The sequence below is a fragment of the Elephas maximus genome, chromosome 4 (assembly GCF_024166365.1).
Source record: "Elephas maximus indicus isolate mEleMax1 chromosome 4, mEleMax1 primary haplotype, whole genome shotgun sequence".
NCBI classification, from domain to species: domain Eukaryota; kingdom Metazoa; phylum Chordata; class Mammalia; order Proboscidea; family Elephantidae; genus Elephas; species Elephas maximus.
Window position 1 is genome coordinate 91,454,211 of NC_064822.1, and position 12,742 is coordinate 91,466,952.

The following is a 12,742-nucleotide window of genomic DNA, read 5'->3' on the forward strand; positions in this document are numbered from 1 at the left end:
AAGAATGGGAATTCCCGAACACTTAATTGTGCTCACGAGGAACCTTTACATGGATCAAGAGGTAGTTGTTCAGACAGAACAAGGGGATAATGATTGGTTTAAAGTCAGGAAAGGTGTGCATCAGGGTTGTATTCTTTCACCATACCTATTTAATCTGTATGCTGAACAAATAATACGAGAAGCTGGACTATATGAAGATGAACGGAGCATCAGGATTGGAGGAAGACTCATTAACAACCTGCGTTATGCAGATGACACAACCTTGCTTGCTGAAAGTGAAGAGGACTTGAAGCACTTACTAATGAAGATCAAAGACCACAGCCTTCAGTATGGACTGCACCTCAACATAAAGAAAACAAAAATCCTCACAACTGGACCAATGAGCAACATCATGATAAATGGAGAAAAGATTGAAGTTGTCAAGGATTTCATTGTACTTGGATCCACAATCAACAGCCATGGAAGCAGCAGTCAAAAAGTCAAAAGACGCATTGCTTCGGGCAAATCTGCTGCAAAGGACCTCTTCAAAGTGTTGAAGAGCAAAGATGTCACCCTGAAGACTAAGGTGCGCCTGACCCAAGCCATGGTATTTTCAATCATATCGTATGCATTTGAAAGCTGGACAATGAATAAGGAAGACCGAAGAAGAGTTGACACCTTTGAATTGTGGTGTTGGCGAAGAATATTGAATATACCATGGTCTGCCAAAAGAACAAACAAATCTGTCTTGGAAGAAGTACAGCCAGAATGCTCCTTAGAGGCAAGGATGGCAAGACTACGTCTTACATACCTTGGACATGTTGTCAGGAGGGATCAGTCCCTGGAGAAGGACATCATGCTTTCCAGAGTACAGGGTCAGCGGAAAAGAGGAAGACCCTCAACAAGGTGGATTGACACAGTGGCTGCAACAATGAGCTCAAGTATAACGATTGTAAAGATGGTGCAGGACTGGGCAGTGTTTCGTTCTGTTGTGTATAGGGTCACTATGAGTCGGAACCGACTCGACGGCACCTAACAACAACAACAATTGAAAAAAATCAGTAGAAGTTCTTGTCTAATTTCTACTTAACTGATTTGCGGGATTAACCACGTTCCCCTTTTCCTCTATGAAAAGTACTGATTCCAGAAATACCGTCAGGGATGTTAGCTCACTGTCTGTGGTTACTCGCTGCACTCATAATTCTTCCTGTTGAGCAGCTATATGTTACCAAGTTACCAAGAATAACTTGGGTTTGTTTCCTGATGTACTTAAGCCAACTGTACTTATTATTGTAATTATGTAATATTTTACCTATTCTTAACTAAATGAAATACAGTTGTAGCGTTTTGTTTCTCTGAAAACGAACTGAATGCTATGGAAAGGCTAGATAAAGATGAAGTGATTAAAAATGCTCTGTAATTGGTTGTGGATGAGATTAACAGAAAAGAGTAAGGAAAATGTAAAAATCTAGAAGTTTGCACTTATATGACTTTAAGTGTCATTAGGTTCCCATTCCACTTTAAAGAAACTTAAACTAAAAATGGCAGATGATATTTAATGAGCACAGATTATCTAAACATGATGAAAAACTTTATAAATGTGTATATATATAACTTTAACAAGATTTCCTCTGTAACTCTGATTAACTGATCAATTGTCTTGATTCCGACAAATAAGAAAATTTCTACTATAGTGAGATTGCATATATCTTTGCTTTGTAGAGTAACAGAATCAAACAGAATAATATCTTATGTTAATAATGGTGCATAGTAATGACCACTTTGGTACAATATTGGTGGGAATGTAAAATTGTACAGTTTTGGGGAGGGTTGTCAGTGAGTTACTTATCAAAATTAAAAATGACTCAATAGAAATAAGGACAGATTTACCTACTACCTGAAATGACTAGTAAACTAGACAAAATGTGTAAAAGTAATTTTTTAAAATTGGACATGAGGCAATGATGGTAAGATGGAAAACAAGGAAGATGAGCTCAATTACTGCCTTGAGAGTTCCCTATGGCTATGGTGTGATAATGGAAAACCCAGGTGGAGTTCAATTCTAAGAGTTGAGGAGAGAGAGCTCAGAGTTTGGGGTGGGTGACCAAAACGGCTAGTAGTTTGCAGAGCAGAGTAATATAAAAAAAAAAAAATTTTTTTTTTTTTTTTAATATATAAAGCTGCACAGAAGGAGAACTCTTGAGATTTGCAGATGGTTCCCCTTTAGTATTCAGTACAGTATTGATCAGCTCACTGTATTTTAACACGCAAATAATAAAGGCCTTCTAAGTTTGTTTGCTAACCACTCCCACCTTGAGGTATTTTGGTACGCACACTATGCTATTTTTTTTACAACATGTAAAAAAAAAAAATTGGCATAGCAGCACTTAGGAAAATACCTTGCGGGGGGAAGGGAGCGATTCGAAAGCAAACGTAGAAGGCACACATTATTTTCGTAAAAATATGGTAACTACCTGAGGTCAGGGAAATAACTACCCAAGAAGATTTGAGAGAATAGCTCCTCATGCCCACCTAGGACCAGGAACAATACCTATTCTCACCAGATAGCCAAAAAAAAAAAAATCGTGGTGCATTGGATAGAGTTCTCAGAAATCTTGCCCTTAGTGTTGTCATTGTTAGGTGCTACTGAGTCAATTTTGACTCACAGCAACCCCATGTACAACAGAACGAAACACTGCCCGACCTTATGCCATCGTCACAATCGTTGTTATGCTTGAGCCTATTGTTGCAGTCACTGTGTCAATCTATCTCCTTGAGGGTCGTCCTCTTTTTCGCTGACCCTGCACTCTACTAAGCATGATGTTTTTCTGCAGGGACTGGTTCCTCCTGATACAACATGTCCAAATTAAGCCTTAGTAGTGGGGACTAATTAGCTTTAGACTAAATGCTGCTCTGTTCTCACTTAACAAATTTTAAAGGCAGAATTTGAAAGAATCAACCTGCTTTCAAGTAACCTAACTATATCCCAGTTCAAGGCTCAAGAATATTTTTAGGAATACAAAAATATCTAACATCCAAAAACTTAAAGCTCACAATGTAAGGCATCCAATTAAAAACTAAGAAATATATAAGAAGGTAAATACAACACATAATGAGGAGAAAAAGCAACTAATCAAAACTGACTCAGAAAGGACACAGATGTTAGAATTAGCAGACCAGGATGTTAAGACAACAATCTTAACTATCTTCATATGTTCAAAAAGCTTGAGGACTCAATGGCAATGGATTTGGGGTTTTTTTTGGTTTTATACATCTACCATATCATGGAGACATTCTACTCCTAATTACTATTTACCAAAGAGAAATGAAAGCATATGTCTACACAAAGACTTGTACACAAATCCCTATAGCAGCTTTATTCACAATAGCCAAAACCTGGAAACAATTCAAATGTCCATCAACAGGCAAATGGATAAAAAAATTGTGGGTATATCCATACAAAATATTATGCTGAGTAGAAGAAACCAGACGAAAATGGAGTATATACTGTATAATCCCATATATAAAAAATTCTAGAAAATTGAAACTAATTTATAGTGACAGAAAGTAGACCGTTGGTGGCTGGGGTTTAGGAGTGGGCTGGGAAGGGCAGAACGTATAGATTACAAAAAGGCAAAGGGAAACTTTTGGAGGTGATGGATATAATCATTACCTTGATTCTGGTGATGGTTCTACATATGTAAAAACTTTGTCAAATTGTCAATTAATCAGTTATCAAAACTATCAAAAATCAGTTATGTACATCTAGACAACAGAAATCCATCCAGCAATTGTAAAGAATGGGGTAGGGCTAATAGACAATGAAAACTTCTAAGATATATCGTTAACTGAAAAATATAAAGAGCACCATGAATAATATACAACCATTTATGGTTTTTTAAAACAAAAATGTATACACAATCAACCCATCCAACAAGCTTTTCTACATGTACAGAATATCTCTGAAAGATATGCCAAAATTGAAAGACCTCCCCCAAAAAGGAGACTAGGGCTTGGAGTGGGAGAGAAACTTATTTTTCATTCATGCCTTTTTGAATGATATGACCCCTCGTCTACATTTTATGTTTTGAAAACAAACATAAAATGACCCATCAGTTCCATTTTTGAGGATCTGTCCTACAGGAAGGATCCCTGGGGGTGCAATGGTTAAAGCACTTGGCTGCTAACTGAAAGATCAGTGGTTTGAACCCACCAGCTGTTCCATGAGAGAAAGATGAGGCAGTATGCTTCCATAAAGATTTACACTCTTGAAAACCCTATGGGGCAGTTCTATTCTGTCTTATAGGGTGGCTTTAAGTTGGAATCGACTCGACTGCAGTGAGTTTTTGTTTTTTTTTCGGTCCTACAGAACCACTTGTGCAAGTGCAGAAAGATACACATACAAGGCTGCTCACTGAACAACTGTTAAAATATGAAAAATTGAAAGCAATGAAAATGTATGTTAAATAAAAACAATTTAAAAATTGCTGATATTTAATATCTTTGTAAAATATACAAAACAATTAGCCTTACATACACTTATATTCTTCCCCTTATTCTCGTTGAAAAATCCGGAAGTACATGGATTGTTTACAATTGCCTCTAGGGATGGCTCTAGAAATTGCGAAGGCAGGCAAAGGGGTAACTTACTTCCTAAGTTTCTGAATTGCAGGAAATTTTTTGGGCACTGATCATAAAAAAAAAAAAAATTAAATGTAAAAAAACTTCAATGAAAATATTAAAAAATTTAAATAAATGAGTAGTTTCTGTTTGCAGGGCCACCTTAACAGATGTGAATGCGTGGTGGTTTTTGCACTGGTTGTAAAACCACTCACCCTTTTCCGCGCTTCAGATTTCTGGAAGCACTCGTGCTGTATGAAGGTAGCTGCAGCAGAAATCCTGCAAGCGGGCACGTGTTCTGCATCAAGCATGCTCACTGCTCTCTCCAGAGTCATCTCCACGTCGGCATTCCTAGACGAACAGTCACAGATTCAGCCAAATACCAAACTTGCTCCCTCCTGTTCACCAACCTGATCCTCTAAAGACAACTTGGCTCATATCGGGAAACACCTAGGATGTCTCAGCTGTGGCTGTTTAGGAAAGGGAAAAGGAAGTATAGGAAGCTAGTAGCAGAAATACTCCAGCTGAATTGATTAAAATATACCAAAAAGAGAAACTGACCTCTTTTTAAGATAATTATACCTTAAAAACAATAAGACTTAAGATGAAATTAAAAGAAATTTGTTTACAGAAATTAAAAATTATTCCTACCCTAGTAATTTCACATCTGTAGAGGAAATACCTCTCTGCAAAAATGACTAGCTTTTTCTCAAAGCTGCTCAGTATGTTATTTCACCTGGAAATGGGTTAAAAAAAAAAAAAAAGGCATTCTAAAAGGGTTATTTAATGCAAGTAACAGTACATAACCAGCGAAAGCTAGAAAAACTGAACTTGTTTTTTTAAAAGGAAGTCATGTTAGTGTGACAGAAATACTTCAAAAAAGGTAACGATGAAATACAATTACAAATGTGTCTTTTCTTTTTTCTTGTGTACTTTTTGGTGACATCATTTACCTTGGTCAAGCTGTTCACATTTCACTCACATTTGGTGTTGCCTTTCTCGTCACCAAAAATAACAAGTGTCTACTACCTAGAGATCCTCCCTGAAACCTGACACACCTATCCCTGGTAACTACCAGTGAACACTGTATACCTATTTGTATCTTTTTATAACAGTGAGATCATATAGTATTTGTCCTTTCGTGATTGACTTATTTTACTCTGCATAGTGTCCTCCAGATTTATCTACGTTGTAATATAATTTGAGAACTCATTATTATTCTTTACAGCTGCATAGTATTCTATTGTATGTATGTACATTTTGTTTATCCATTCATTCAATGACAGGCACTTAAATATGTCTTTTCTTAAAGAAGACAATTTTATATACTTCCTACTACCATTTGGTTTGCCATTTTATGTAATGACATTCTATTTGTCTATTCTATCAATTACACGTACTTTATAGTGGTGATAAAGTCTGATATACTTTGGCACAAAGAAGATAATTTATATAGGACAAATAAAATAGCTACTTATAAAATAATAACTCCCAAATGCCTCATAGAACTATTTCCCCTCCCCACTTTTATTTCTGTCTGGAGCGTGACTAAGTTAGGCAGTCTGTTATCGACGTGGATGTAAGCACGTTAGTCCTTCGGTAAGCACTGCCTCACAGAAGCCATTAACACAGGATGGCAACATCTTAGAATTGTTGCTAAAGATACCTCTTAAAGGTAATCTAAGACCCTTCTCTGGCTTCAAAGAGGGTTACTTACGCCTGATTCATTCCAGGTTATAGAGACTCCTTAGTCATCTTGGAAGGTTTTTTCCAATATCTGCTAACAGAACAGTGACTAAATTCTCTCTGTCAGGCTAACCAACTAATACATGCATGCGTATATAGATGTCAGTATGGGTAGTGTCATACCTGGCGTGTCTGTATGTGGGTGGGTGTGGCAAGTTGAGGGAATAAGGAGTAATGCCCTCAGGACTAAAAACTAATTTCCATTGCTTCTGAAACACACATTCAAAAATAAAAGGGTTTCTTCATGAGTGTACGGATATTAAAAGTAAAGCAGAACGTTTCTGGCATCTATATTAAGCATTATATAATGATCTCATACTCCAAGATGTTGTGCCTCAGGATTCGATTTTAATTGGTAAAAAATGCAAGTTATTGCCATTGAAACCAGAATTTGAATCACTTTTATTTAATATAATGCATTTTTTACAAATGTGGAAATACTTCACAAGCATGGACTCCAATGCTTTTATAAAGATATTGAAACTGTATAAATCTTAATTTCAGTGGCAAGTTTATGTCTTTATCACCCATCACTATACTTGTTTTAACTGATGAAAGATCATACCTAACATAATAATAGCCTTTTGTTTAATGAAGTTTTTTTTTTTTCTTGAAGATTCAGCCATTAACCAAAAAAAAAAAAACAAAAAAAAAAAACTTTTTTTTTTTCTTTTAAGCCATACATGACTCAGGAAACATTGAATTTCCCAGGTCTCCAACACCCACAAATAATTCCATTACCCTAATCCTTTATTTTCCTGAACATGATTTACAAAGAAGCTCTGCATTTCCTCCCAGCCATTCGAATGCTACTTCACTTTATCATGAAAAACAATTCCCAAACTGAACGAAGGCTTCCTCAACAAGAAGCTTTGCTGCATTCGTCAGACTGTGAGTTTTCTATTTTGTTATTGTTTGTAAAGTCCAACTCTATAACATGGCTTACATTCTGACCCCAGCATGGCTCCATTCCTGTCACCCTCAGTCCCCTTTCTTCCCACTCCTCTGATCTACTACTCCACTCTCCAAGTACACCGTTTATTCTAGTCCTCTGAATACTTGCATGTTTCTTCACAAATGTTTGTTTTTTCTGGAAAGTTCTTCCTTCTACCTGACCAATTCTTACCCATCCTTCAAGACTTAACTCAAATATCATCATTTCTGTGAAATCTTTTGTGTTCCCACCCTCAAGTAGAGCTGTTCCTTTCATCCTCTATTCTCCTATAGCACTCCTTCCCTCCCCAACTTCCACCCTCCCTCCCTCTGTCTCTCTCTCTTTTTTCCCTCCCTCCTTCCATCCCTCCCTTCCCACTCACTCATAATACACTTCTTGATGCCTGAGGAAATGTGGCTTAGGAGATGGGGTTGGGGATGAGAAGATCAGGAAGAACAGTTGTTGCCTGGCTCCTATTGTACCCTGAGCATATCCTCCAGAAGTGAGCCTTTATGACTTTTAGTTAATATGTTAAAATGATGGTTAATTTAAATGAAAATGTAAGAAGAAGCAGTATAATATATCATTGGTCAACATATGAAATATTGCAGGAAAATATAAAAAACAGAACTTATTTTCATGTACTCAATCCCCCAGGAATCAGTTTTCCTGCCAGCTGACAACATGGCCCTGCCACAGGCTGGTTCCCCTGATATCAGAATATGGCTAATCCTCTAAAGGTCAGGCAAACAAGAAAGAACAATGGAAAGCTCCTGCATGTCCTTGGATGCAAAATAAATGCAAATTCTCTACCTCACAAAGATTTTAAAGCCTGATAAAAGTACTGCTAGGAAAGACGACTCTAGAGTGGACATATGTTTCTAGGAACAGACAGTTATGAGGACACTAAAAGAATCTTAGCTGAGACAACAGAGGCTTGAATGGGGCTGTTAAAATGGGAACAGAAAGAGATAGCGAAATAAGAAATGAAGAATAGAAGATGGAAGAACTGGGAAAGAGAGGGAATGTGGAAGAAAATCAATGATATCTTTTCTGCTCTGTACCACTCTGTCACAAACTTGACTATGATCTAGTCTCTCTGCATTGTCTCCCTCAACTAATTCCAGAGAACAACGCTCTTTTCATTCTCTGAAACGCTATAGACATTAATATGTACCATACAACCTAGTAGTTGTTTATATGTGATATTTTCTTTTTCACTGATCACCTCCTGGGCCTTCATATATTCTACTCGACTTTTATCTCTTCTGGTGCTTACCACAATGCTGGGCACACTGAAGGAATCTAATATTCATTTGTTAAACCACCAGTCCCCAAAAGGTAGGTAAACAATATTTTCAGAAAAATTAATCTAGAATCCTTTACTCGGTAGTTTTTTAACCCATTTTCATCAATCTGATTTAGAACAGGTATTGACCTTCTCTAATACGACGCTTTGGTTTTCAGGTACACTAGTAACTGTCTGATCAGCCATTCTTTTTTAAAGACAGATCCATTGCTGAATATACCATTAAGTAATTTTATAGTTTTATCTAGCTACTCTATAGGGATGTTCCACATATATGAAAGAACATTCCTTTACATGTGTGAATTTCATTAGACAGAAAAAAGTAGATGCAAAAAATACGGGATGGGCAGAGTTTGAAATGTGAGACAACAAAGGGCAAAGGAGAACAGAGTGTGGTCTTTGGTGAAGATCACTCAGAGAACAGCTTGAAATGAGCCATGGGCACAGCAAAGGAAGGAGGAAAGTCAGATATAGAAGCTGCCTTGATCGTTTACTTCTTCATCATAGGTAATGCCTGTAGCCCTCTCTCTGTTTCTTAGAAAGCAAAGTCTTCCCTTCAAAGATCAAAGAGAGGAGTTGGTTTCTATGATTTCTGGTCTCCAGGAGGGCAATCCAGTGAATAGTCAAGAATAGAAGCTATCTTACTTTTTACTTTAAATTTCTTGACCTCGAGTGTTCCTTCCATTCTTTGAAATATGATTAAATAGTATAATAAAATTTACCCTATCCATTAAAACAACAATCCTAAATAGTGTGTTTAATATTTCTTCTAGAATCTGAGCCACAGCAACAAAAAAACTCAGATGGCAAAAAGTAGAGTCCCTATTTCATTTCTTCCTTCTTTAATTCCTTCATTCTTTCACCATACATTTACACAGTGCCTACTACATACCTGCCTGTCTTAGAATACAGAGAATATACAGATGAGTAAGATACTTGCAAGAAACTCAAGGTCTAGATGGTAGGCAGACAAGTAAATGAACTACCACAATCTATCACTCTACTAGACACCTACACAGAGCTGCTACCTGAGTATACAGCAGGGAAATATCAACTAGATTTGTAGGGAGTGGTCAGGGAAAAGGTGGTATTGGAGCTAAATCCAGAATTATGAGTAGCCAGGCAAAAATAGAGCTATATATGTAAAGGGTTAGAGGGGAGGGTAGGGAAAGGAGAGAAAGAATGAATATGAGTATCTTCCATTAAGGGAAGTGCAAGAGGTTCCAAGGGGGTTGCACGTTTGTGTGTTTAGAGAGGGCAGTGATGAAGGATGGAGGAGAGCAGAAAGAGATGAGACGGGAGTGATAAACAGATGAAAAATGAGATGGGCCTTTTTCACCAAGCTAAGATACATGAATACTTAGCGGAATTTTGGAAAGATTTTACACTGGCAAGAGAAACAATCAGATGTGGGAATACCATTCTGACAGTCATAGAGAGTGGTTTTGAGCAAGGCAAGGCCAGAGGTAGAAAGGCATGCAATGAAGATGGAAAGAAGGGCAAAAACTTCAGACCATTAAGGGGGTAAAAAAATGGTTTGGTAATATTTGACTGTGGAGGAAGGAGATAAGAATTATTCCCAGGTTTATAAATGGATGGACTATAGTGGGAGGAGATGATAAATTTAGTTTAGGATATATTCAGTATGTGATGTTCTAGAGGTTATTAGATATAAAAGTCTGGAGTTCAGTATAGAGGACAGAGCTGAGGCTAAGACTTTAGAAACCATGAAGATACAGGTACTAGTACATAGGGTCTCCTGGGAAGAGTACAAAGACTTGGAAGAGGACTGAAGACAACGTCATTGGGCATGCAGAAGAGGAGCATTCAAAAAAGACTAAGAAGGAATAGCTGGAGAGGCGAGAGGGAATCAGGAGAGGGTGGTTCTCTGAAAACCAAAGAAGAGAGAATTTCACAGACAAGGGTGTCATATACTGCTGACAGGTTAAATAATAGAAGCACTAGAATATGTGTCTGCTTATGATGTAAAAATAAAGCTTAGGCTGTAAATCAGCACATTTGTTAGGAGGCTGTTCCAGTGAAATGATGGGGACTGATGTCGTATTGCAATGAGTTGAGAAATCGAGAAGTGACAGGGTGGATACAATAAGTCTTTCCCTCTTTCAAGAAGCATGCATTCACTGAGAAGGAGGAAGTGAGGGACAGGGATGCCTGTTGATGGAAGATGTGGGGTAACAGAGAGAGTTTTGTTACCGTTAAAATCATTTTGCTAAAACTGTGCCTAGCGCAAATCCTAGAATATAGGAGGCATTCAAAAAAAAAATTTTTTTCTTTTTTTTCAATAAATTCTGAATTACTACGTTTAAAGCCTCCATTATCTTTTTCTTCCATAATTAATTATCTCATACAATTTTTCCTCTTTATAAGTGTATTCATACTGACAAAATATCCGCTTTCTATAAGAAATGGTAGAAGTCTCATGGCAAATTTTGCTTCATAAAAATGTTTCCTGCTTCCTGATTAGAATTGGCCTAAAATCTTTTTGGAAAGTAGTTTATCACCAGTGCCTCCACAGTTTGTGGGTATCACTGCACAATTTCACTTAAAGGTATAATTAACTTTCTTTAAGCAACTTTAGAAAGCCAACAAAAATCACATATTTAATATTTTGTCATAATGACACTAGATTACTTCATGGGATACTGATTTAATCATTCATCCATTTCTTAGCCTTTCTCAACATCCCTCAGTTTATAAAATTTGTGTTCAAGATTAAACTCAAACAAGGGTTAAGTTCCAAAACCTAGTCAAGCCATAAAGTAAATAGGAGAGACAAAGGAATGACTTTCAAAGTTCAATTATTTTCATTATTCAGCAGTTGTCAAAAAAAATACGCTCCAAATTTCTGATACTAGAATTAATTAAGGTCTCAAGTATCAAAGGAAGGAAAGGGGCATCTAGAAATCAGCTCCCTTTCCTTTGCTTTCATCATTTTTTATGGTAGTAGTTATCAAAACAGCATTTGAGGTTCACTCTTAGCACCAGAAGCAAGTATTTTTGCCTTTTCCTTCCTTTATTTCAAAGAATTATTGAGAAAATGCATGAAATTATCCATTTCTTGGTCTACTCACTCAGAGCAGAATTTCATATAGCCTAGGGGTAGACATCCCTCCAGCCAGCATTTAATCTGTAACAGATGGACGAAATGTCATATTTCCCTCACAAAGCTGCCATATGAGCAGGTAGGTTGTCCCTTTTCCCTGAGGTAAATGGGCTTATCTGTCAATTAGGCAGCTGTGTAAAAAGCCATTATTTTAATCACTTATCTCCGAAAGCCTTTCTTTCCATCCTAGAAGTGTCAATTCACACTGAAGGGGTGTGGGAACAGAATGTGCTGGCACTGACTGAACTTACCCAGGCTGGGAGTCGGTGAAAGTGCTTCTCTCTGAGAGCAAATTCCCACCTCCTCCTGCTGCCACCTGGCCAACTGTCATGAGTGTTCTCCTCCCGCTTAAATCACCAGCGACACTGGCCCCGGCTTCCCTCAGATTGCGGGTGCTGTGGAAGGAGCTCTGATGCCAGGAGGATCTAGCTGCCCTGTTCTGGGTGACAGGCTGCAGGGGCACCAGTGGCCTCACTTGCCCAGCGGCAGACCCAGAAATTAGGTAGTTTTCTTTCTCCAAGAGGTTGCCCATGCTGTGACTGGTCCCAGGCCTGGGATATGTGAGCAGTGTTGGGCCGACAGGAACACCATCAAAAACACTGTCATTAACAGACCCGTACTTGTACTGTCTCTGGTAAGTGTCATAGTGGCGCTGTCTGTTCATGGCACCGAGATGGTTGAAGCCAACAATTTCTGAACGAGCATATCTTGGTGGCATGAGGAGGGTGGATCTTTTGCTTTCTTGGTGCCGCAAAGTATGCCCAGCTTGGCTTCTCTGGCTGTATTGGTAATCGCTGTGGGCATAGTGAACCCGTTCGGGACTGCTGTCAGGAGAAATCTCAAGTCTCCTCAGAGGCTGCCTTAAGGACCTTTCTTCCATCGACTTCTGTGAACTGTACTGTACAGTTCCTTTCCCCCAACGATTTTCATAGGTGGCTGTTGTTCCTGCCTGCACAAGTGAGAAATAAATTTTAAATGAGCCACACATCTGTTTTCATTTTTGTTGAAAAGCAACCACTCCTCTGGACTC

The 12,742-nt window shown here is 38.0% G+C and overlaps 1 protein-coding gene across 1 annotated transcript in view; it reads right to left on the bottom strand.

Annotated features, from left to right (window-relative positions):
• Positions 1-12,742, bottom strand: part of PKP2 (plakophilin 2) — an 85,505-nt gene that overhangs the window by 54,123 nt on the left and 18,640 nt on the right. The window contains exons 3-4 of the mRNA XM_049882809.1: positions 11,964-12,661; positions 4,815-4,950 (exon numbers count right to left, since the gene is read on the bottom strand). Coding sequence (XP_049738766.1) covers positions 4,815-4,950; positions 11,964-12,661 — 834 coding nt within the window. The remainder of the gene's footprint in view (positions 1-4,814; positions 4,951-11,963; positions 12,662-12,742) is intronic.